The sequence below is a fragment of the Vulpes vulpes genome, chromosome 1 (assembly GCF_048418805.1).
Source record: "Vulpes vulpes isolate BD-2025 chromosome 1, VulVul3, whole genome shotgun sequence".
In the NCBI taxonomy this organism is placed as follows: Eukaryota; Metazoa; Chordata; class Mammalia; order Carnivora; family Canidae; genus Vulpes; species Vulpes vulpes.
This window is the reverse complement of record NC_132780.1, coordinates 56896795-56923170: the sequence shown is the minus strand read 5'-3', so window position 1 is coordinate 56923170 and position 26376 is coordinate 56896795. Positions and strand designations below refer to the sequence as shown.

Genomic DNA, 26376 nt, shown 5'->3' with positions numbered 1-26376 from the left:
GGGCCGGAGAATCGAGGGGGCCATAGTTGGGTCATTGCTGTGGCCCGAAGCGCGAGCCAGGAGTCTCTGGGGCGTCACAGGCCCTGACGCCTCCGCATTTCCCCGGGCGGGATGGGAGACAAGCCCCCGCCCCCGTCCCCGCCCCGCCCCGCCCCGCGGGTGCTGCCCGCAACAGAGAGCAAACGCACCGGAAGTTCGGCTCGGGGCACCCTGAGCTCAGGCACGAAGCTGTCGTGGCCGAAAAGGGGCACAGGAAACAGCAAACGTAATCTACGCTGGAAAGAAAGCTGTAGAAGTTGTGCTCAGTCCCTTAAGACGAAGGAATTTTTAACTTTTTTCTTTTTTTTTTTACGACACAATAGAGTCCGGGGACGCCAACTTGCGGTTTCCGAAGTGAACCTCCTGCACGCCCGCCAGGCTCCACTCGGCCGGACCTTCGGGCGCGCTCGTGATGTCACCGCGACCCTGCGCGCTCCGGCGTCGCGAAGGACGCGGTGCGTCTTCACCAAAGAGACGTAAGGGGGCGGGGCGAGTCCCGCGGCGTCCTCGCGCGCCCCCGCGTGGCCGCTGGCTCTGACGCGGCCCACGGCGTCGCCCCCAGGGCCCGCCCCCAGGACCCGCGCATGCGCCCAATCCCTCCTCCCCCGCCCCCCCGCCCTTCGCAGCGGCGGGCGGCGGGCGACGCCTCCAGGTCGCACCGCGAGGTGCAGGCGGCGGACGGGCTCGGCGCGGCGGGGCGATGGCGGAGGAGTCGAATCGCGCTGGCTCGGATCCGGGGCCGGCTTGTCAGGCCGCGGCCGCCGCAGACGCCGCGGAGTCCTCCGTGCAGGCCGCCGAGGTGGCCCCGAGGTCGTCGCGGGCGGAGGAGCAGGGCGGCAAGTGCGTGTTCTGCCGCATCGCCGGCCGGCGGGAGCCCGGCACCGAGCTGCTGCCCTGCGAGGTGGGCGGCGGGCAGCGGGCGGCGGGGGGGGGGCCTGCTGGTGCTGACCCACGGCGACCCGGAGCGGGACTGACCCCGGCCCGACGGCCTCCCCCACCCCAGCGGGACTGTCCCGGGCCTGAAGTACTCCTCCCCCCACAGCGGGACTGCCCCCGCCCGACGTCCTCCCCCGCCCCCCCCAGCGGGACTGACCCCGGCCCGACGTCCTCACCCCATGAGCAGGACTGCCCCCCCCACGTCCTCCCCCTCCCCCCGAGCGGGACTATCCCCCGCCCGACGTCCTCCCCCCCCCAGCGGGACTGTCCCCCCCTCACCGACGTCCTCCACGTCCCCCGGGAGCGGGACCGGGCCCCCCCACATCCTTTCCCAGAGCGGGACTGCCCCCCCCCCACGTCCTTTCCCCCCATGAGCGGGACTGTCTCCCCCCATGAGCGGGACTGTGCCCCCCCCCGACGTCCTCCCCCCCCATGAGCGGGACTGTGCCCTCCCCCGACGTCCTCCCCCCCCATGAGCGGGACTGTGCCCTCCCCCGACGTCCTCCCCCCCCCATGAGCGGGACTGTGCCCCCCCCGACGTCCTCCCCCCCCATGAGCGGGACTGTGCCCCCCCCCGACGTCCTCCCCCCCCCATGAGCGGGACTGTGCCCTCCCCCGACGTCCTCCCCCCCCCATGAGCGGGACTGTGCCCCCCCCCCGACGTCCTCCCCCCCCATGAGCGGGACTGTGCCCTCCCCCGACGTCCTCCCCCCCCATGAGCGGGACTGTGCCCCCCCCCGACGTCCTCCCCCCCCATGAGCGGGACTGTGCCCCCCCCCGACGTCCTCCCCCCCCCATGAGCGGGACTGTGCCCTCCCCCGACGTCCTCCCCCCCCCATGAGCGGGACTGTGCCCCCCCCCGACGTCCTCCCCCCCATGAGCGGGACTGTGCCCTCCCCCGACGTCCTCCCCCCCCCATGAGCGGGACTGTGCCCTCCCCCGACGTCCTCCCCCCCCCATGAGCGGGACTGTGCCCCCCCCCGACGTCCTCCCCCCCCCATGAGCGGGACTGTGCCCTCCCCCGACGTCCTCCCCCCCCCATGAGCGGGACTGTGCCCCCCCCCGACGTCCTCCCCCCCATGAGCGGGACTGTGCCCTCCCCCGACGTCCTCCCCCCCCCATGAGCGGGACTGTGCCCTCCCCCGACGTCCTCCCCCCCCCATGAGCGGGACTGTGCCCCCCCCCGACGTCCTCCCCCCCCCATGAGCGGGACTGTGCCCCCCCCCGACGTCCTCCCCCCCCCATGAGCGGGACTGTGCCCTCCCCCGACGTCCTCCCCCCCCCATGAGCGGGACTGTGCCCTCCCCCGACGTCCTCCCCCCCCCATGAGCGGGACTGTGCCCTCCCCCGACGTCCTCCCCCCCCATGAGCGGGACTGTGCCCTCCCCCGACGTCCTCCCCCCCCATGAGCGGGACTGTGCCCCCCCCCCCGACGTCCTCCCCCCCATGAGCGGGACTGTGCCCTCCCCCGACGTCCTCCCCCCCCCATGAGCGGGACTGTGCCCCCCCCGACGTCCTCCCCCCCCATGAGCGGGACTGTGCCCCCCCCCGACGTCCTCCCCCCCCCATGAGCGGGACTGTGCCCTCCCCCGACGTCCTCCCCCCCCATGAGCGGGACTGTGCCCCCCCCCGACGTCCTCCCCCCCCATGAGCGGGACTGTGCCCTCCCCCGACGTCCTCCCCCCCCCATGAGCGGGACTGTGCCCTCCCCCGACGTCCTCCCCCCCCCATGAGCGGGACTGTGCCCCCCCCCGACGTCCTCCCCCCTATGAGCGGGACTGTGCCCCCCCGACGTCCTCCCCCCCATGAGCGGGACTGTGCCCTCCCCCGACGTCCTCCCCCCCATGAGCGGGACTGTGCCCAGGCCCCGACGTCCCCGCCCCCCAGCGGTGAGGGTCTCTGCCGGATCCTTGCTGTGCGGGTTGGGGCGCGGGTTGGGCGTGGGGTAGGGACACCATGTAGCCATAAAGCCAAACTCTTGGGCCTCTGTGTGCAGGTAGGAGGTATTTGGCAGAAAATAGCATTTGTGGCCTGTTTTCTAGAGGGCCTGGTCCCCGCCTGCCCACCCCCGCAGCCCAGACCAGCCCTCACATCCTGCACAGGCCCCTGCCCCAGGGGAGAGAGCTGCTAGAGAGGAGCTCATCATTGTAGAGGCTCCTTGGTTAGGCTCAGTGAAGCTGGGCGGGGGGCACTGGGGCAGAGGTCGCACTGCTCCCCACGGAAGGGCACAGGTCCTACAGGTGGTGTCAGTTGGCACCGACGCACTTTTTCAGAGCACTAAGTACTGAAAACAGATAATCTGATACACATTTTCTTCTATCACTTCTACGTGCCTTTAAAGAAACTGCTTTGGGAGAGGATCAGCTCCAAAGATTTTGGGCTTTTTTGTTTAGTTTTGTGGGTTTTTTTTGGTGATTCTTAATTCCTTTGTTGGAACAGATGCACTCGAATCTGTCGTAAGCACCTAGTGTTGGAGATTCACGGCTGAGTAGGAGGAAGGATAGTCGCTGTTCAGATGTCATAGGCTAAAGGGTGGCCTGAATATGGAGCAGGCGGCTGCAAGTTCCCGGAGCTTGGTGAGGTGGTCCTGAAGTGGGGGAGCTGGGTTCTTGTCTCCCTGAGTGGAAGCAGGAAACTCGCGGACCCAGGACAGTGAGCCAAGCGGTAGAAGTCTACTAAGCAGAGATGCGGAGGAAGCTCTCAGGGGTGACTGTCCCTGTAAGGCTGCCCCTGGCGCCTTGTAGGTCTGCTGTTTATAGGGAACTGACCAGGGAACTTGGCAAATTCCGTGTCACTATCAGGGTGCATATTTAGAAGACAGGTGGGGGACTACTAAGGTCATAATAGCCAAGGAGGTGTTCTTGTAAGTATCATGAGCCCAAACAAGGTGTTTACTTCTCAGGGTAACGTCTCCTCCCTAACCTCTCTCTACATCTGGGATTTCTGTAGCCTAGTCAGGTAGCCCGTGGCCTTGAGACTCTTGTGCCTCTTGGTGTGAGCCGGGACGATTGATAACCCCTTAATGACATATTTCTGTGATTAGTGGCCATTAAAAGGGGGGATACTCCCTCACATTTGGAGCTAGGAGACCAGGCTTACTTTTCTATTTTTACAGTCTTCTCTCTGTTTCTTTGGAGTGGGTAGGAGCCTGAGCCTGGGGCCTTTCCCTGATCTTTCCCTGATCCTTCTCTGCCTAGTCCTGTCTGCCCCTAACCTGTTCCTACATCACTTCTACACCCGCCGTGTTTTGTTTAGCTGTGTGATCCCTTACCTGTCCAGCAGCAGCCACCTAGTTTTAGACAAGGTGAACCCATGGGTCAACCCATGGTTGGGGTCTGGCCCCGTAGGTGTTCCGTAAGCGCAGTGGAACAAAGGTAAGGATTTATGGCTAGAGAGAGGCCTAAAGTGACAGACCTTGAAATCTATGCTGAATATTGGGGGAAGGAGTGAAGACTGGACACAGTTGACAGGGAGGAAGAATACATGCCTTGGTGGTCTGGAAAGTACAGTGGCCTCTGCTGAACTGATCCGTGGAGTCGGGACAGACTGCTGAGCTCTGCTTCTTTTTTTTTTTTTTTTTGAGCTCTGCTTCTTCATCCACTCCTTATCTCATCACATAGAAGATTAGGGTAGCCAGTAGTAAATTTTTTTTTTTTTTTTTTACTTCACAGAATTCAATATTCCTTAGATTCCTAGAAACTGCATTTAAATGTTGCACAATCTAGTACCCATGTTGAGGAACACGAGTAAGTAATATACACTCATAGTATAAAAAGTTTTGTCTAAAATTAGTCACCGAGAGGGGGTGGGATGGTTCAAACGTCTATCACCATGTTTTCCAGGCCAAAGGACAGGATTTTTTCTCTTTAAAGAACATTCTCAGCCTGGGTGGCCCAGTTGGCCTGGCACCTGCCTTGGGCCCGGGACATGATCCTGGAGACCTGGGATCGAGCCCCACATTGGGCTCCCTGCTTGGCGGAGAGTCTCCTTGTCCCTCTACCTGCTTATGCTCTCTCTCAAATGAATAATAAAATGTCCCCAGAGAGAAGTATGTGAAAAGCCTGGAACATTTTTATAGAGGAAATTAGACACAGTCAATACTTGTAGCTAATGTGCACCCTACGTAGATGGCACAGGATGAATGTATGCTGTAGTCCGTGTAATACAGAACATAAGCAAGGTGCACATCTTGTAAACAGTGTCTCAAAAAGTTGCAGATCTTTTAAATATTGAATGTAAGATGATTTCATATATAAGAGCTCACTAATTAAAGGTTAAAGATCTTTTTAAAAAGAGAACCCAAACTTTAATTTGTATATTTTGCATTATATATATAGTATATTTTTATATTCATGTTTATTATAAATATTTAGTAAAAACTCTATATATACTATAGCCTTATATTCATTCATATATGTTTCTTATAAATAGAAACTATTGGATTGATATAAAGTAGGGTAGACATAATTAAGTACAGAGGAGAAAATTTGATTTGGAATAATTGGAGTTATTAGCATCATAGGGCTTAGTCCAGGAAACTTTTCTGGCAAAAGCCAGAGAAGATTCCTCGCTCCATAACTGTATACTGTATTTTTGTTGTATACTGCAGAGTTGAAACTAAGCGAATACTATGCCATGCATTCTCGGGGTGGGGAGAAAAAAGTTGGTTTTGGGGGGATGGTATGAGGCAAAGGCAAACATGATAGACATAAACAGGTAAAGAGTATATCTGCAATATCAAAATACCATGAGAGTGGAATCAGGGAAAAAAGTCTTCAGAACGTCCTCGAGGGGTGACTGAAAACATGGTTGAGAAATACCAGGCTAGATGTTTATTTTTATCTTGCTTGAGGCCATGCTGAGGAAATACTGGTTTAACTTTAACGTCCTCCCTCTTCTTTAATCAAATTCACCCTACACGTCAGATGGTGTGATACTGAAATGTTCTTTCAAATGTTGCTTTAGATATCAGTCGGGGGTCAGCTGCAGAGAGAAAAACTAGCTATTTAAAGCAGAAATTGATGTAATATAGGGAATTATATGCTTTAAAATAAGGTTGTTGCAAGGGCTCAAGGAAAAACCTTCAAGAATGACATCCAGGGGTACCTGGGTGGCTCAGTGGTTGAGCACCTGCCTTCGGATCGGGTCATGACCCCAAGGTCCTGGGATCCAGCCCTGCTTTGGGCTCCTGGCGCAGCCACAGCCCAGAGCCTGCTTCTCCCTTTCCCTCTGCTGCTCCCCCTGCTTGTGCCTGCGCAATCTCTCTCTCTCTCTTTCTCCCTCCCTCCCCGTTAAATAAATAAAAATCTTAGAAAAAAAAAAAAAAAAAGGGAATGACATCCAGAGCAGCACTTCACCTGACAACTGGCAGACTGAGGACGTGTTTCTTCTGCCCCAGCAGGAAGCTGTGGTTCCTGGGGACTGCCCTTGGAACTAGACTTCGGGAAGATGCCTCTGTAGGGGTGACTCAGGGGTGAGGAAGAAGTGTGACTGCCACCGTTGAGCGGTGTTCCCAGGGGAAGAACTATTGGCATTTTGGGTTGGATTCTGCTTTGTTGTGCAGGGCTCTTCCACCTGTTGGAGGATGTAGCCTATTTCTGGGCACCAAATGCTGGTAGCACCTCCATATTTCTACTCCCCTTTGAAAGATAACACAACTAAAGAGCTACGCTCTACATGCTATGTCCACACCGGTAGGCCCTGGCACCAAAACAATGGGTGTCTCATGCCTGTCTCTTGACTCACGTGATGCTATTGACTAGAGGTTGGCATAGGGAGCGGGGGAGAAAGAAAAAGAAACTCGGTAGTCTTAGAGCTGGCCATGTTTGCCTGCTGGAACTAGCGGAAGCCATGGAAAGATGGCTTTTTCTCAGGTTAGCTTGTCAAAGCACCTAAGTCTGAAATATATCTAGTTGGCAAGATCTAAATTCCATCTGGGATTTTGGATTTTTAAATTTCTGTAGCTCAGGGACACCTGGGTGGCCCAGCAGTTGAGCATCTGCCTTTGGCCCAAGGCGTGATCCCCGGGGTCCTGGGATCAAATCCCACATCGGGCTCCCTACAGGGAGCCTGCTTCTCCCTCTGCCTCTCTCTCTCTCTCTCTGTCTCTCATGAGTAAATAAATACAATAAAAAAAATAAATTTCTGTAGTACATAGAAGTATTTAGAATGGAAGTTGAGTGCCCATCTACCCTGTTCACCACAGTTTATTTGTTGTGTTTAATGAATGTTTAGCCCAGATGCTTAGATTCAGTGCTGATAATGAAGTCAGCTTAGGCTAGCTGTTTGTCTAACCCATGCATTCTCAAAAGGGGTAAAAATTGATGTTCTTACCTGGGACAGGGACATGGGCAAATTTTTTTTTTATTATTTACATATATAAAATACAGATAAGCATATAGGATATAAACACATGTACAATTTGGCTGTGGTATTAAAATATTGGGGGGTGGAGCAATTAGGAAAAAAAAGTTTGAAAAGTTTCCTTAGAGGTATGGTAATGAAAAAGGCTGAGAAACACTTAAAATCAAACAATGGCCATAATTCCGACTTTAAGAGGGGTTCTGTAAGAACAGACTGAAAGATCATGGAAAGTCTATCTCTGTTACTGGAAAAGGATATAAAAACTATAATGACACCATTTTTTTAAGGAGGAGAGGAGGGAGCATTGGTAGCTTTATCTTTCTACTTAAACATCTTTTATTTACATTTATTTATTAAACAATCTTTCAAGTTTACTATGTGGTATTCACTTGTATTTATTTCAAGGATAAATAGGGCATGTCCCACGCTTGAGAAGCTTGCCTGTGATCTGTATTGAAAGCATAAATGGAAAGGTCTCATTTAGTGGTTGTCATTAGGGATGGATAGTCAGATTTCTCTGTCTTAAAGTTACTTGAAATATCTTTTTGGGGGGGCATCTGGGTGGCTCAGTTGGTTAAGCATCTGCCTTCAGCTCAGGTCGTGGTCCCTGGGTAGTGGGATCCGCTCTGCTTGGGGCTTCTGGCTCAGCGGGGAATCTGCTTCTCCTCTTCCCTCTCCCTCTGCCCGCCCCTCCTCCTGTGTGCTCTCTCTCGTTGGCTTTAGCTCTCTCTGTCTCAGATAAATAAAAATCTTTACAAAAAAAGAAAGTTCTTTGTGTAGCTATGTTATCAATGTGACATACATACATCAAGGTTTATTTATTTCCGTTTGTTTTCAATTTTAGGGATTATTTTCTTTTTAAGTTCAAAAGCATGTTAAGTATTCATGTTTTGCAGTCCAACTTATAAAGCTGAGTACATTTGGTAAAGTCTAGCATCCATTCTCTTGTCTTTACCCTGTTCCTCTTCCCTCACAAGAAACTGAAAAATATATTTTTGGTTTTTCCTTCCATTGTGAGAATCCGTATGTGTTTATTTATATTTGTAATTTGTATTCCCCCCAGTGGTTAACCTCGTGGTTAGCTGGCCTAACCACTCTCCTGTTCCTTGCTTTATTTTTTTTTTAACTTTGAAGTATACTTCAGAAATGATTTCATAAGTATTTAAAGATCTTTCTCATTGCTTTTTATAGCTACATATTACTTCGTTGTATGGACTCGCTATAGTATTCAGCCAGTCTCCTCTAATTGAATCATGGACACTTGGGTTCTTTTCTTTTTTCTTGCTTTTACAAGTCATACTGCAAACGATAGCTTTGTACGTGTATCATTGCTATATCTTTTGTCATCGTGTCTTTGGAATAGGAGAAAGTCTTTCTTAAAATGAAGAAAGAGGAGAGAGGGTAACATCAGAGGGCCAGTTTCAATATTATAGAAAGCTTAATGGAAATCTAATTCAATCATAGGTGGCATAGGCTAACTAAAATGCATTGGTTTTCCTTCACCTATTTGCCCCTCAACCTTCCCTCTAACAGCTACCAGTTTGTTCTTAGCGTCATATGCTTTAGTCCATCCATGTTGTCACAAATGGCAAGATCTCATCCTTTTATGACTAATATTTCATTGTATATGTGTCATATCTCCTTTATTCATTCATTTATTGATGGATTCCCAGGTTGCTTCTATGTCTTAGCTGTTGTAAGTAGTGCTGCAATAAATGTAGGGGTGCGTATATCTTTTGAATTAGTGTTTTCATTTTCTTTGGTAAATAAATACACAGTAGTGGAACTGGTGGATCATACGGTATTTCGGTTTTTAATTTTTTGAGGAACCTCCGTACTGTCTCCACAGTGGCTGCCCCAGTTTGTATTCCCATCAACAGTGCACAAGGACTTCCTTTTTTCCACATTCATCCCAACACATATTTCCTGTCTTTTTAATATTAGCCATTGGACTGGTGTGAAGTTTCATCTCACTGTGGTTAGATATGCATTTCTCTGATGATTAGTGGTATTGAGCATCTTTTCATATATCTTTTAGTCATTGAATAATTTTTTATATAAAATATTGGAAAAGCTTACTTAGGGAATATTGATTTTCCTTTTGGAAAGGTTTGAAACTCAAATGTCAGTAAGTTGAAAGACTCCCTTTTTCATTTCTTTTTTCCCTTACATGACTATGTGGAGTATGCAAATCAGAAAACTAATATAATGGATTGGACCCTTAGTACAATACACTGGAGTTTGTATCAGCATTTCAAAGGATATTTAATGCTGTAAACAAAGTATTTGTATATAACTGCTATAAAAATGTTTAAAACGGTTATTTCTGGATATGAAGATGCTGGATGATTTTCCTATTATAATTGAGGAATATGCTACTTTGGAAAAAAATTAAGTCTCAAAAAGAATTTATCAATCTTGCTATGTTTCTATAGTCAAACCTTTAAAAGTAGTTATAAAGAGTAAAAAACTCTTAGGTAGACATGGAGAAATATATAACAAAATAAAAAAAAAACCTCTGGGATTGTTGGTAATGAAGTTTCTTTTGGTTTTGTTTGTTTTGTTTTTTAAAGATTTATTTATTTGAGAGAGAAAAAGGGCAGGAGTGGGAGAGATAGAGGGAGAGGGAGAGTCTCAAGCAGACTCCCCACTGAGTATGAAACTGGACACGGAGCTTGATCTCACAACCCTGTGATCACGACCCTGAAATCATGACCTGAGCCAAAACCAAGAGTCGGACACTTAACCCTCTGTGCCACCCAGGCGCCCCTTGGTAATGAAGTTTGAATGAACTTCATTGATAATTGTTTTCCTGAAATTAGCTTTATGTAAGTCTTCATTTTCTGTAACAAATGAACATCTCATGAAGGACGCTAAAGCGGGTCTCTATGAACTTAATGCATAATCACAAAATTGCCCAGCTGGGCTTAAATGTAACAGGAGTACGATTTCCCTATCATATTGAGATTTGTGGTATTTCAGACATGCCAGAACAGCATTAGGAAATTCTTTTTAAGAAATTCACTAACAAATGATATGTTTTTTCCTTCAGAATGAAGAACTCGTTTGCTTCAAAGATATCAAACCAGCAGCACCTCATCATTATCTTGTGGTGCCAAAGAAGCATCTTGGAAACTGTAGAGAGCTAAAGAAAGATCACGTAGAACTGGGTAAGATGATGGTGGCAGTATTTTTCATGGCTATCTCGTCCTGAATTGGCAACAGTGATAGCAGTGACAGTCAAGAAGAAAAAGTCTAGCCAGGTGTTATGAAAAAGGAGCATTGTGACTTTGTGAAACTCCTATTATGAAAAATTTCAAGTATGTACAAAAAATAAAGAAAATAGTGTAATCTCCAAGTCTTCATTACCCAACTCCACATTTATTAGCTTGTGGCCAGTCTTTTTCATCTATTAGCCTCCTCCCACAGTGGATTTGAAGCAAATTCCAGACATCGTGTTATTTAATCTTTAAGATCTCTAAAAGATAATGTCTCTCTGTTTTTTAAATGATGGCTTTCCTTGACTCTGAAAATGGAAAGTGCTAAAAAAAAAAATGAGACCATATTGGTACCTGCCTTGTAAGTTTCTTGTGTAGATGAACTAACACCGAAGTTTAGTTATGAGATTTTAGCGATGCCCTTTTAGCTTCTGAAAAGATTTTGTATCTTGTTTTGTTTCTTACAGGATTATCCTATATTTTCCTACTTATGAGTTCTGTGACTTACCAGTTAGCATTTCCTAAGTCATTTCTTTTTCTTTTTCTTTTTTTTTAAGATTTTATTTATTTATTCATGAGAGACACAGAGAGAAAGAGAGAGAGGCGCAGAGACACAGGCAGAGGGAGAAGCAGGCTCCATGCAGGGAGCCCGGTGTGGAACTCGATCCCGGGTCTCCAGGATCACGCCCTGGGCTGCAGGCGGCGCTAAACCACTGCACCACCAGGGCTGCCCTCACCTTGTATCTTTGGGGTAAATCCCCAGTAGTGCAAATGCTAGGTTATAGGGTAGCTCTATTTTTAACTCTTTGAGGAACTTCCACACAGTTTTCCAGAGTGGCTGCACCAGTTTGCATTCCCACCAACAGTGCAAGAGTGTTCCCCTTTCTCCACATCCTCGCCAACATTTATTGTTTCCTGTCTTGTTAATTTAGCCATTCTCACTGGTGGATCATTGTGGTTTTGATTTGTATTTCTCTGGTGACAAGTGATGTGGAGCATTTTTTCATGTGCTTGTTGGCCATGTGCAGGTCTTCTTTGGAGAAATGTCTGTTCATGTCTTCTGCCCATTTCTTGACTGGATTGTTTGTTTCTTGGGTGTTGAGTTTGAAAAATTCTTTATGGATCTTAGATATTGGCCCTCTATCTGATATGTCATTTGCAAATATTTTCTCCCATTTTGTAGGTTGTCTTTTAGTTTTGTTGACAGTTCCCTTTGCTGTGTAGAAGATTTTTATCTTGATGAAGTCCCAATAGTTCATTTTCTGCTTTTGTTTCCCTTGCCTTCATAGATGTGTCTTGCAAGAAGTTGCCATAGCGAAGTTTAAAATTGTTGTTCCCTATGTTCTCCTCTAGGATTTTGATGGATTCTTGTCTCACATTTAGATCTTTCAACCATTTTATCTTTGTGTGTGGTGTAAGAGAGTGATCTAGTTTCATTCTTCTGCATGTGGCTGTCCAATTTTCCTAACACCATTTATTGAAGAGACTGTCCTTTTTCCATTGGATATTCTTTGCTGCTTTGTCGAAGATCAGTTTACCATAGAGCTGAGGGTCCACTTCTGGGTTCTCTATTCTGTTCCATTGATCTATGTGTCTGTTTTTGTGCCAGTATCACACTGTCTTGATGATCACAGCTTTGTAGTACAATGTGAAATCCGGCATTGTGATGCCCCCAGCATTGGTTTTCTTTTTCAACATTCCTCTGGCAATTCAGGGTCTTTTCTGACTCTATACAAATCTTAAGATTGTTCCAACTCTGTGAAGAAAGTCCATGGTATTTTGATAGAGATTGCATTGAATGTGTAAATTGCCCTGGGTAGCATAGACAGTTTCACAATATATATTCTTCAATCTGTGAGCATGGAAATGTTTTTCTGTCTCTTCGTGTCTTCCTCAATTTCTGTCATAAGTGTTCTGTAGCTTTTAGAGTACAGATCCTTTACTTCTTTAGTTAGGTTTATTCCTAGGTATTTTATGCTTTGGGGTGCAACTGTAAATTGGATTGATTCCTTAATTTCTTTTTTCTTCAGTCTCATTTTTAGTATATAGAAATGCAGCTTATTTCTGTGCATTGATTTTGTATCCTGCCACACTGCCGAATTGTTGTACAAGTTCTAGCAGTTTTGGGGAGGATTTTTTTGAGTTTTCCCTATACAGTATCATGTCATCTGTTAAGAGTAAGAGTTTGAAAAAAAAAAAAGAGTGAGAGTTTGACTTCTTTGCCAATTTGAATGCCTTTTATTTGTTTTTGTTGTCTGATTGCTGAGGCTAGGACTTCTAGTACTATGTTAAGCAACAATGGTGAGAGTAGGCATCCCTGTCATGTTCCTGACCTTAGGGGCAAAGCTCTCCCCATTGAGAATGATATTCATTGGAGGCTTTTCATAGATGGCTTTTATGATATTGAGATATGTTCCCTCTATCCCTACAGTTTGAAGAGTTTTAATCAGGAAATGATGCTGTATTTGCCAAATGCTTTCTCGGCATCAATTGAGAGGATCATGTGGTTCTTATCTTATCTTTTCTTTTTTTATTTTTATTTTTTAAAGATTTTATTTATTTATTCATGAGAGACCCAGAGAGAGAGAGGCAGAGACACAGGCAGAGGGAGAAGCAGGCTCCATGCAGGGAGCCCGACATGGGACTCGATCCCAGGACTCCAAGATCACACCCTGGGCTGAAGGCATGTGCCAAACCGCTGAGCCACCCAGGGATCCCCTATCTTTTCTTTTATTAATGTGATCTATCACACTGATGATTTACAAATGTTGAACCACTCTTGCATCCTAGAGATAAATCCCACTTGGTCGTGGTGGGTAATCCTTTTAATGTACTTTTGGCTCCTAGTGGCTAGTATCTTGGTGAATATTTTGAGATCCATGATCATCAGGGATATTGGTCAGTAATTCTCCTTGATAGGGTCTTTGTCTGGCTTTGGGATCAAGATAATGCTGGCTTCATAGAATGAGTTTGGAAGTTTTCTTTCCATTCTACCTTTTGAAACAGCTTTAGTAGAATAGGTATTATTTCTTCTTTAAATGTTTGGTAGATTTCCCCTGGGAGGCCATCTGGTCCTGGACTTTTGTGTCTTGGAAGGTTTGTGATGGCCGCTTCAATTTCCTTGCTGGTTATTGGTCTGTTCAGATTTTCTATTTCTTCCTGTTTCAGTTTAGGTAATTTATAGGTTTCCAGGGATGCATCCATTTCTTCCAGATTGCCTGATTTGTTGGCATAGAGTTGCTCGTAATAGGTTCATAAAATCATTTGTATTTTCTTGGTGTTGGTTATGATCTCTCCTCTTTCATTCATGATTTTTTTAATTTGAGTCTTTTTTCTTTTCAATAAGTCTGGCTAGGGGTTTATCTATCTTATTAACAAGTCTTTCAAAGTACTAGCTCCTGGTTTTGTTGATCTGTTCTACTGTTCTTCTGGTTTCTATTTCAATGAATTCTGCTCTATCTTTCTCATTTCTCTTTTCCTGCTTGATTTAGGCTTTATTTACTCTTCTTTCTCCAGTTCTTTAGTTGTAAGGTTAGCTTGTGTATTTGAGATTTTTCCAATTTTTTTTTAGAGGGGCTTGGATGGAAATGTACTTCCCTCTTAGGACGCCTTTGCTATATCCCAGAGATTTTGAACAGCTGTGCCTTCATTTTCTTTGGTTTGCATGAATTTTTTAATTGTTTTCAAATTTTCTGGTTGACCCATTCATGTTTTAGTGAAATACTCTTTAACCTCCAAGTGTTTAAGTTCCTTCCAAATTTCTTCTTGTGATTGAGTTCTAGTTTCAAAGCATCATGGTCTGAAAATATGCAGGGAATAATCCCAGTCTGTTGGTATTGGTTGAGACCTGATTTGTGACCCAGTATGTGGTCTATTCTAGAGAAAGTTCCATGTGCACTTGAGAAGAATGTATATTCTGCTGCTTTAGGATGGAATGTTCTGTATATATCCATGAAGTCCATCTGGCCCAGTGTGTCATTGAAAACCCTTGTTTCATTGTTGATCTTCTGCTTAGAAGATCTGTTCTTTGCTGAGAGTGGAGTGATGAGGTCTTCTACTATTAATTTATTATCTATGTGTTTCTTTACTTTGGTTATTAACTGGTTGATATAATTGGCTGCTCCCACATTAGGGGCATAAATATTCTTGTTAGGTTTTTCTTGTTGTATAGAACCTTTCAGCATGATACAGTGTCCATCTTCATCTCTTATTAAAGCCTTTGGTTTAAAATGTAATTTATTGGTATGAAGATTACTACCCCAGCTTTCTTTTGAGGTCTGTTTGCATGGTAAGTGGTTCTCCACTCCTTCATTTTTAGTCTGGAGGTGTCCTTAGATCTAAAATGAATCTCTTGCAGACAGCATATACATGGGTCTTGCTTTTTTATCCTGTCTGATATCCTGTGTCTTTTGACTGGAGCATTTAGCCCATTCATGTTCAGAGTAACTATTGAAAGATATGAATATAGTGCCATTATATTACCTGTATAGTCTGTATTTCTGCAGATTGCCTCTGTTTTTTGGGCTTTCTCTTTGCTCACAGGATCCCCCTTAATATTTCTTGAAGGGCTGGTTTGATAGTCACATACTCTTTCAGTTTCTGTCTCCTGGAAGCTCCTTATCTCTCTTTCGATTATGAATGACAGCCTTGCTGGATAAAGTATTCTCGGCTGCATGTTTTTCTCATTTAGGAGCCTGATATATCATGCCAGCCCTTTCTGGCCTGCCAGGTCTCTGTGGATAAGTCTGCTGTTAATCTAGTATTTTCCCCCCTATATGTTAGGAATCTCTTGTCTTGAGCTGCTTTTAGGATTTTCTCTTTATTTCTGAAATTTGCAAGCTTCACTATTAATACGTTGGGGTGTCGATCAGTTTTTGTTGATTTTGGGAGGGGTCCTCTCTATCTCTTGGATATGAATGCCTGGTCCCTTATCTAGGGAAGTTCTCAGCTATGATTTGTTCATAAATACCTTCTGGTTGTCCCTCTCTCTCCATATCCTCTGGAATTCCAATAATATGGATTTTCTTCAAACTATTACTTAATACTCGGAGCCTCTCCTTGTGGGCTCTTAGTTGTTTTTCTCTCTTTTCCTCAGCTTCCTTCCTTTCCATCAACTTGTCTTACTTTCTCTTCTGCTGCATTTACCCTGTTAAGAGCATCCAGTTTAGACTGTATCTCAGAGTATTTTTAATTTTTGCCTGATTAAATCTTATTTCTTCAGTAAGACATTCTCTAGAATCTTTTATGCTTTTTGCCAAATCCAACTAGTAACTTTATAATTGTAATTCTGAATTCTCTCTCCCAACATTTTACTTAAATCCATATCCATTAGATCAATGGCAGAGAACATTACCTCTTTTTTTTTTCTTTTGTGGTAAATTCTTCCTTCTGGTTATTTTGTCCAGTGCAGAATGGCTGTACAAATGAGCAGAGTCAAAAATATCAACCACAACCCAACCAAAACACTCACTAGACAATTCTGAAGAGGTCAGGGACCAGAAAATAAAAGATAAAAGACAAAGAAAAAGAAAAAAAAGTGTGGGGGGGGGGGCAGGGGAGATGGTGAAAGAAAGATATTATAATCTCACAGAGCAGACCAAAACAATGCTCCACTTGGTTCTGAATATTTTTTTGGTCTGTATGTTAGAATGTACTAAATTCCAAAATTATATAAAAAAACCCATATATATATATATATTTACACACAGAAATAAAATTGAATATGGTGAAAGAAAGCCAAAAATGAAGAATATATCAATAACATGTAATTGTATAAAAAAAATAACATGGAATTGTAAAATATGAAAGTTAAAAAAAGAAAATCTTAAAAATGAAGAGTTGATAAGATATTATAGTTAAGATGGGAAAAAAGAAAGAATATTGGAAATTTTTAACCTAAAAGATAAACAAATCATAAGAAAAAAACCCCTCAAGTTCTATATACTATTTTCCCCTAGTCCTGGAGCTTTCCAGTGCTGCTTGGCCAGTAAACTTGCTGTTCCCCTGGTTTTTCTGGGGGGTCTCCTGGGGGAGGGGCCTACTGCGCTGTTTCTTAGGTGTCTATGCCTGGGTGCAGTTGTACTGCTCCTTGCCAGGTGGCCAGGCTCAGTGTGAGCTGTTTGCCCTGTGAGGTCTTTGTTCGATGAAAGGGGGATAAAAAACTGAAACTAGATCTCCATTTCCAGAGCCAGGAGATCCCAGCGTGTGCCAAACTGCAGACTCCTACAGTGCCCACCCACTCAGATCCTTCCCAGGGGCAGGGAGGGGTGGAGACACTGGTTGTGCAATTTGCAGGGCTCCTGCCGGAGAGGTTTTGCCTGGTTTTGCCCACACCTGCTCCACCCCTCCCAGATGGAAGCAGAGGGTTGCTGCATTCTAGTCCTTTGCAGGGACCCAGCACGGAGAGCAGTCTCCTGTCCCCGGTTTGTGGTTAATGACGCAACATGCTGAGCCTTCTTCCAAGCTCGCTGACCTAAACCCATTTCCCTGCGCCAGTGCTTGGGAACTCTGCTGGCTTGGGCACCCCTGTTCCTCCTGTTCCTCTGGGAATATTGAGACCCCACTGTCCCTCCTGGGAGTTGGCCCTGCTTCCCCCACTGAGCACCTTCCAGGCAGGGAAGTGTCTCACAGGAGCAGGTTTCTAAAGGTCCTGGTTTTGAGCTCCAGGGCTGTATCACTGTCCTGCAGCCAGCTTGCAGTCTTCCGCCTCCGCCCCCCCGCAGTTTATCTTTGATATGTCTCCCCCCCCCCCCCCCCCCCCCCCGTTTCTCTTCTCTGTACTCCTACCTTGCAAGAAGTGGTCACTTTTCTATTTGTGGAGTTCCAGCCTTCCTTACATCTCAGGCTGAATTCATAGGTGTTCCGGATGGTTTGATAGTTATCTGGCTAAATTTGGGGGGAACCAGATGAAAGAGGACCGCCCTGTCCTTCTGCCATCCTGCCTCCTCTCTCCTTTCGCTTTTGTGTTATTATTTTTTAAATGTAGTATGAAAATCTCTGACTTTTAATTGGAGTGTTTAGTTCATAAATGTTTAATAACTATTGATGCAGTTTGATTTAGGTGTACTATCTTGTCATTTGTTTTCTGTTTGTCCCATTTTTTGTTGTTATTGCTGTTTCTTTCCTGCCTTTTTGTGGTCAAATATATTTTTTGTTATTCTACTCTTAATTTATTTCTTGCTTTTTTATGTATTCCTCTTCACACTTTTTAAAATGGTTGCTCGAGAGAGATTAAAATACTCGTGTAATTATAATAATATAATGAGAATTCACATTTTATCAGTTCATGAGAAATGTGAGAAACTTTGCAATACTTTGTGTTATTGTTGTCATATATATTACATCTGCATACTTTATAATATGGTACTGTTAAAATTATTGCTTTAAGCAGTCATATGTCTTTTAAAGAAGTTAAAAGAGAGAACATTCTTTTCCCCCATGTCTGGGATCTTGGGAGTATTGTATTTTAAAAGAAAACAAGATACAGTCTTGCTTGAAGTAACCTGACTTTTTTTTTTTAGATGATATGGTATTATCCTCCTGGCTCAACCCTGACTTAGGGAAGTAAGCATTAGCAACAATTTTAAGAGTGTCTTTTAATACAAGCACCCTCTGTAGATTCTCTCATTTCTTTCCCCTTCCAAATACTTGGTTACACCATTCAGAAACAAAAGAAGTATAAAGTTTGACATTGTGCTTTAGAGATTGCAGGTTTACCAAAATTTCTTTCATGGGAAAGTATAATCCTATCCAAAGACCATAAAGCACCAAGACAGTAGAGACGCTAAAGCAGATAGAATTCAGAAGCCAAAACAATTATACGAACATTTAGCTAATTAAAGTAGGCTGACATAAAAGCCTATCATATCCTCATTTGGGCTGAAAGACAAATTTCTTGTCTTTCCTGTCTCTCTTCTTAATTCAGACATACTTGCTTATTACTTTGTCTCCTTATGATCAGAGGTAGACCTCAGTAGCATCAGATGTCCTAGGTGTAGTCCCTTGATCACACTCAACAGCTATTCAAAGTCAGCCTATACATCGTACTTTGTGGTAGGTGGAATCTTCCTGTCATGTTAATGAGCAAACTTCTCAGTAACTTAGACCTATTAAACAGGTCTTTAAACGTTTACCTATTGGATACAACTTTGACTAGATCAGAAGAGTTAAAATTCATTACAATTTAGTAATGTCTTCTACTACAGTGTAATGTAGTTTCTTTCCTGTTTTATAGTTGAGAGCATGGTAGCTGTTGGGAAAACCATTCTTGAAAGGAATAATTTCACTGACTTCAAAAATGCAAGGTATGTATACTTCCAGATAGAAACCAATATATGCAGCTGGTTTTTCTGAAACGTTGTTTCCTCCTGGGAAATAAAAGTAGAGGTGGCAGACATGCAGTTTTCCTGAAAGCGAGCATACATTGTTCATTGGTAGTATAAATTTAATAAATCTTATTACTCTCATAGGGTAATATGTCTCATTGTCTTAGCATCTAATAATCACCTCTTGAAGTTTGGGCAGACAAGTATATTTAAACAGCAGGTAAGTAAAATAGTTATAAGTCTACCTTTCTTTGTTCAACATGTGCATTTCTTGAAAAACTGTGTGTAAATTGAATTTCTTTAGAAAATATTTTATTTTATGTGATTTAAAAATATATTATTATACTTCAAGTATGAAATTAACTTGAATTTGTTGCCTGCAGAACTGATCTTGGGCATTCACCAAAGTTTGAGCAAAAAGCATATAATGGTCAATGTGGCAACTATTTTACTTAATCTAAATAGTAGATTTTTAAAACACTTCTGGCTTTGCCTTGTGTAACCAAAGGAGATTACTTCTAACATCTGAACTGGAATTCAAAGAGACCTGAATTCTAATGTTACCCATGCTATTTGCTGTGTACTATGCTCATACTGGTTGTGCTAGTTGAGACATTTAACATCTCCAAGGTAATACCTCCTTTGCCTACTTATAGGTTAAAATAAGATTGTGGGTGTGAAAATCCTCTGGAAACTGGGGATGCCTGGGTGGTTCAGCTGTTGAGCACCTTTTGGCTGAGGTCGTGATCCTGGGGTCCTGGGATTGAGTCCCGCATTGGGCTCCCTGCATGGAGTCTGCTTCTCCCTCTGCCTGGGTTCCCTGCATGGAGTCTGCTTCTCCCTCTGCCTGGGCTCCCTGCATGGAGTCTGCTTCTCCCTCTGCCTGTATCTCTGCCTCTCTCTCTCTGTGTCTCCCACGAATAAATAAATAAAATCTTAAAAAAAAAAAGAAGAAGAAGAAAATCCTCTGAAAACTATCAAGCACTATTGAAGGGTGATAATGACAAGGAACAGATGGTATTTGAGACCCTATGGCCAAAGAGCAGCACATTCCCTTCCCAGTCATAGGAATGCTTCTTAGAAGAATGAACATTGGACTGAGTCTCAATCCTCACTCTACCACTGCTTGACTTTGCGACCTTGGGAAGTCTCCTACTTTTTGGATCTTGGCTTCCCCATCTTTGAAATGAAAGAGTTGAATGAACCCTTCAGTTGCTTCTAGCTTTTAGATTACTTGATTCTGTATTACACAGAGGGAGAACCCAGTCTATCTTTTCTAGATAGTTGTGGAAGCTTTTCCATGTGTGTTGTGTTTATGACTTTCCATCGTCAATCCTGTGTTGACGCAATATACCACTTCTTTGCCTTCCTCCTACACTCCCACTGTTGTCTTTTTTTTTTTTTTTAATTGAGACTCACTTCTAGTTTCAGCAGACAGAAATTTGTAGGCTTGGATTATTACTACAAGTGTACCTTGCTCCACTCAGAAATTCTAAGGGGACTTAATTGTAAGCTGATTTTTAAGAGATAGAACATATTAAAAAAATTTCTTGGTAGAAATTTGTTAGTAGTCAAAGGAATTCTTTTGTAAGTGTTTTATAAAACAGATAATTATGAATAATTCTCATCTAACTTATTTTCATTATTAAACAAGAAACTTGAGTGATGATAAAAAGTTTTTCAAATAATGATATAATTAACTTAACCACTAGAAGATGGGTTGATAAGGAAATGACTACTTTCTGAAAGGAGGTGGCTATGTCTTAGAATAAGGGAACCCTTGAGTGTCCTGTAATTTTTTTTTTTTAAAGAAAAGGGTGGAATTTATACCAAACGTAGTACACAACAAACAACTTCATGACTCAGCTATGCAGTCTAAAAGTTAAAGATCCCAGGAGTGCCCTGTAATTTTTTTAAAGATTCATTGCAGAGTCGTATCTTACGAGAATTAAACATTAAAATTGTTAAGGGCCAAGGTGATAAAACATAATGCAAACTCAGAATTCGTAAAGGTTTTACTGAGACATAATATGCTCTTAAGCCCTTCCTTGATGAAGAGTTTGTTACTGTGAACTTCAGCACAAAGAGAGGAGGAAGTGTTTGACTATTGGGAAATGTATAAAGAAAGCAGTAAAAGAGATGTTTGAGTGGCAGTCTACCGTAGGTAACCTGTTTGGGGTATCTTAATATTAATGTGTTTTGACATAAAAAAATAGCTTTAAATTGTTGTAGAACTGCCTTGCCAAGTATCTCTTACCTTTCTGTTTTAGAATGGGTTTCCATATGCCTCCATTCTGCTCCATTTCTCACTTGCACCTTCACGTTCTGGCGCCTGTTGATCAACTTGGCTTCTTATCAAAGTTGGTTTATAGAGTGAATTCCTATTGGTTTATCACAGTAAGTATTATTATAGTAGCAGCATACACAAATACTTAAAATATTTGTCCTTTTTTTTTTTTTTTTTTTTTGTAGTTCTTCTTTTCTTGGCAACTGTAGGCACTTAACAACCCTCATCCTCTTGGTCTCTCTCTTAATGTTCTACTTACGGATATCCAAAGTAATATTTTTAATATAAGAGATCCTCTAGGTTATCAGATCTGTAGGAAGAGAAGCTATGGCTAAGTCTCCATTGCCAGAACAGTTCAGCACCCAGGGTCCAATCTGGATTGAAACTGTGGCTTCGTTATTTACATGATGTCCCTTGTGCAAGTTACTTAAATGTTTTATGGCCCAAGTTCTTTATCTATTACCTGTGTAGAAGGAATACTGCCCACCTGTAGGGTTGCTAAGAGGATCAGTAAAATAATTTACATATAAAGCACTTAAAACTATACCTTGCAAATAGTAAGTACTAGTAAATACTACCGGCTGGGGGAATCCCTGGGTGGCGCAGCGGTTTGGCGCCTGCCTTTGACCCAGGGCGCGATCCTGGAGACCCGGGATCGAGTCCCACGTCGGGCTCCCGGTGCATGGAGCCTGCTTCTCCAACTGCCTGTGTCTCTGCCTCTCTCTCTCTCTCTGTGTGACTATCATAAATAAGTAAAAATTAAAAAAAATACTACCGGCTGCCTCTGTTATCATCACCAACATTATGGTAGAAATTGAATTGTAATTTTCTAATTGAGTAAAGGGCTGCCCTGGTAGCATCAATGGTCAGATCTGAGGTTCAAGCCATTGAGCTAAAAAAAAAGGCAGGTTTCTGCTTTTCTGGGGCAAAAGTAGACTAGAATTCAAGCTGATTATGGGCCTGTTGTCTGACAGTCAAGCGTTAGTTATAGAGTGATGTCCTTCCAGGGCCACTGGACTAGTAATTTACCAGGTGCTGTGTGTCCATGATGGTAAGGAGACCTGTAATTGCTGTAGTTAAACAAGCACTGAAGTACAAATTAAATAATTGCTCTCAATGCATATTATTATTATAGCCATGGTACCCAAGAAATTAAAGAGTGTAATTTCTAGAAACTTCATATTTCAAGCTTATTATCCCTGGTGATTATATTTAACTTAAAAATAATTTAAGATATTTGTGTGTGTGTGTTTTTGAAACAAAAATTAGTAGAATATTTGATAGAGATGGTGTGATCTCTTTAAAAAAATCTGTGTGGTTAAAAGGATTTTTTTCTTTATTTGTATTTCTAATTTTTTATATGCTCCATGCTTTTATAATAAAGTAATTAAAATGAATTTTTTGAAATGTTTTTAACTATATTTCCTTATATGACTTTTTAGTTAGAAAAAAATGAAAAAAATTATAAGATCTGTCAATGGTTCATCTTGAATCTGCACTCTCCTTAGATCTGTCAGCATATATTATGAGACTTTGAAAAAAATCAAGATAAAGATAATTGATTTCAAAATATCTTAAATGATGTTTCAGATATATAAGAGGTTTTTTTGAAATAATAACCAGAATGCTTTGGTTTACTTTTAAATTTTTTTAATAGATTTTATTTTTTAGAGCAGTTTTAGGTTCACACAGTAAGACTGAATGGAAAGTACAGAGAGTTCCCATATTCCCTCTGTCCTCCATATACTCACAGTCTCCCACTATGGACATATCCTACATCACAGGGATACATTTGTTATAATCCATGAAATTACAGTGACATATCATCTTTACCCAAAGTTCATAATTTACATTAGGGTTTATTGTTGGTATTGTATCTTTTATGAGTTTGAACAAATGTGTAGTAACATGTATCCAACATGATAGTGTAATAAGATCCTCAGTGCTGACCCGTTCATCTCTCCCTCTCCCTTGATTCCTGGTAACCACTGATCTCTTTAATGCCTTCACAGCTTTACCTTTTCCAGAATGTCATATGGTTGTAACCATACAGTATATAGTCTTTTCAGATTGGCTTCTTTCACTTAGTAATATGTATTTAAGGTCCCTCCACATGTAGTTTACTTTTTAAAATGTTAATATTGTATTTATTTTCTTTTTCTTATTAAAGTTTTTTAATGAATATGCAATATGGATAAAAATCAACCTATTTATATACAGTGTGGAATACCTTTACTATAGATTATAAGACTATTATATTGAGACATTTTTTAGAAGATAGACTTAGGAACAGAATATGTACTATCCAGCGCTTCTGCTGTGACTTACTATAATAGGGATGCCAGTAGAATTATTTTATATAGGCTATAATAACTAGAATCTAAAAAGAAATATGTTGTGTTTTCAAAATTACAGGCTGATTGTTTGATTGAAAAACTAAGAACATGAAAATGCCAACAGTGGAAGATTTTCCTAATCTTGGCTCAACATAAACTAATATTTTGGTCCCTTTGAAGTCTAATTATAATTGTAAGGTTTGTTGGGTTTTATGAGAGGCTATTACTGGCTGCTAGCCTTAAATCTTTTCTGAATGTTTGTTTCCTGAGATCTGTGATACAGTTACTTGGATACTCTGTGATTGACTTTTTTATTTTAATGGTTACTTGTTTAAAGTTTAAGATACCATGGATAAAATCCCATTAAAACAAATTCCATTAATCAGGAAGGGCTATTTTTTAATAAACAGTTCGAATATTTTCATTCTCAATAGTCTATTATAATAGTGATTTATTTATGAAGAATAAACTGGTATGGAAAGTATTTTGTTGGAGCCTTTATTATTACGAAGGAGAAAAGGGGATTAACCATTTCTTGACAGTTATATAATTGTACACACAAAATTTCAAAATGAAGAGTACCATACTACATACTGATTTCTGTTCTTGTTGAAGGAAAGAATTGTATGTGTGTAATTTTTTACTCAGATTTCAGACACTGATTTTCACTTCTTGAAGCCTAACATTTTTGTTAATAAATTGTTCCTGAGAGCTATGTGATATACATAAAGTAATTTTTAATGGTGAGCTTACAAGAACAATCAATTTGGTTATCCAAGAGAATTCACTATACTGGCATTTTACCTGTAAGGATGTGAATGGGGAAGAAACATGAAATAGTTATAGTAATGTATTAAAAACTGGTAGAAATTGTTGTTTCATGGTTTATTTATTGTACCAAAGGAAAAGTAGAATTAAAAAGTGATTAGGCCTAGCTTTTATCATGAAATAATCTTGCTTTGAAAGTACAAATAGATAAGCTTGGATGAGAAAATTTATTTTAATAGCTCAGTGTTAGCATTACTGATACATCATTTCGTGAGACATGCTTCTTTAGGTTTTGTTCTGATCAGTGGTCACAACAGTGAATGTGAGTGAAGAGTAAGGTAGTGAAAGCTAATACTTCACTGTGCCAGTTCATGAATATAAGTGAACACGAGGACTAAAGTATTTATGTTAGAATAGGCTGAGATGATTCATTTTCTTGCTTATTATTGGCATGATATTAAGCATAGTTTGAAGTAATGAAATAGTACAATGTTTAATTACAACATCTGGGATATTTAGTTACAACATCTGAAATAAATACTCATTCATTTATTCATTTAACAAACATTTGCAGAGTATTTAACATTTCGAGGATCAGGATATACAGGTGAGAAAGGACAGCCTGTCTTTAAATGCTAATACAAGGGTCAGATGAAACGAGTCAGTATAGTTTAGTGTGTCAAGTGCTCTCATGCCCACAGAAGAGGCTGTGGAAAGGAATACAGTTTTGAGAGCAGATGGCAGTATAACTGAATATTTAAGACACAGTGGTAGGCAGGTAGACAATGGACGTTTAGGCCAAGGGACCCACATGTACTTTTCCTGAATTCTTGCTCCGTTATTATTTACTTTACAATTGAAGTGAATGTTCACATTCCATGTGGAAGGTAGGGGCTATGGGCTCTCAAAATTAGATTTCCAAACTTTTCAGCACTGCTTTGTTCTACCAACACAGATTAGCAGTGACAAGTTTGCAGAAATCAGTTGAAATATGACCAGCTGCAGAAAAGGAATTTTGTGTATACACAACATATTGTACTATGTGAACTTGCAATGATAAAAATGACGCTATTATGATAATAACACATAAGATACTTAAGAAATTCTCAAATGCCTTATGGACTTCTTCAAAAATATGATTAGCCAACTGATTTATATAGGTTTATGCTCTGTCATAGTTAAGTTTTCCTTCTCTGTTAGAAAACCCTTGATTCTTATACTCTTAGCAGCACTTCTCTTTTACTTATAAAGATTAATAATCAAATTACTACAATTAAAATTCACTCAGCTTTTTCAGTAGTTATTTAGTAACTCAGTAGCTATACATTAACTCAACACAAAACTAACTCAACTTATCTTTAAAATGTTTAAAGTAATATCAAGAGCACTATTCATGCATGTTATGATATTGTTTGTAATTGCAGAATTGTAAAATGATTAGTGAGCTGTTTCAAACTGTGCTTACTTAGCTAAAAGAAAGCTAAATAAATATGGAAAAATACTGTGTCAAGGTTTGCCTCTATGGACTTTTTATGTGTGGGTTTTTTTTTTTAAGACTTTATTTTTTAGAGCAGTTTTAGGTTCACTGCAAAATTGAACAGAAGGCACAGAGATTTCCCAGATAGCCTCTCCCATTATTGACATTCCCCAGCAGAGTGGTACATTTGTTGCAGTGATGAACCTACACCTACACAGACACATCATCATTACCCAAAGTCTGTAGTTTACTTAAGGTCCACTCTTGGTGTGGCACATTCTGTGAGTTTGGGCGAATACTTAATGATGTGCGTCCATCATTCTAGTATCATGCAGAGTATTTTCACTGCCCTAAAATCCCTCTGTACTCTTTTCATCACTATCCCACCCATCCCTGGCAAGCAGTGATTTTTTTTCTTTTAAAGATTTTACTTATTTATTTGACAGAGAAAGAGAGAGTGAGTGAGTGCACAAGCAAGGGGAGCAGCAGAAGCAGGGTCCCCACCTGATGTGGGGCTCGATCCCAGGATTCTGGGATCATGACCTGAGCTGAAGACAGATGCTTAACCGACTGAGCCATCCAGGTGCCCCAAGCAGTGACCTTTTTACTGTCTGTGTAGTTCCCCTTT

At 42.4% G+C, this 26376-nt stretch overlaps 1 protein-coding gene across 1 annotated transcript; it reads left to right on the top strand.

Moving 5' to 3' along the window:
- Positions 1–422: 422 nt before the first annotated feature.
- Positions 423–25781, top strand: HINT3 (histidine triad nucleotide binding protein 3). The gene is made up of 5 exons (XM_072764932.1): positions 423–940; positions 10391–10508; positions 18790–18859; positions 21151–21277; positions 23583–25781. The coding sequence occupies exons 1-5, from the start codon at positions 740–742 to the stop codon at positions 23613–23615; spliced, it is 549 nt and encodes a 182-aa protein (XP_072621033.1). The 5' UTR covers positions 423–739; the 3' UTR covers positions 23616–25781.
- Positions 25782–26376: the final 595 nt, after the last annotated feature.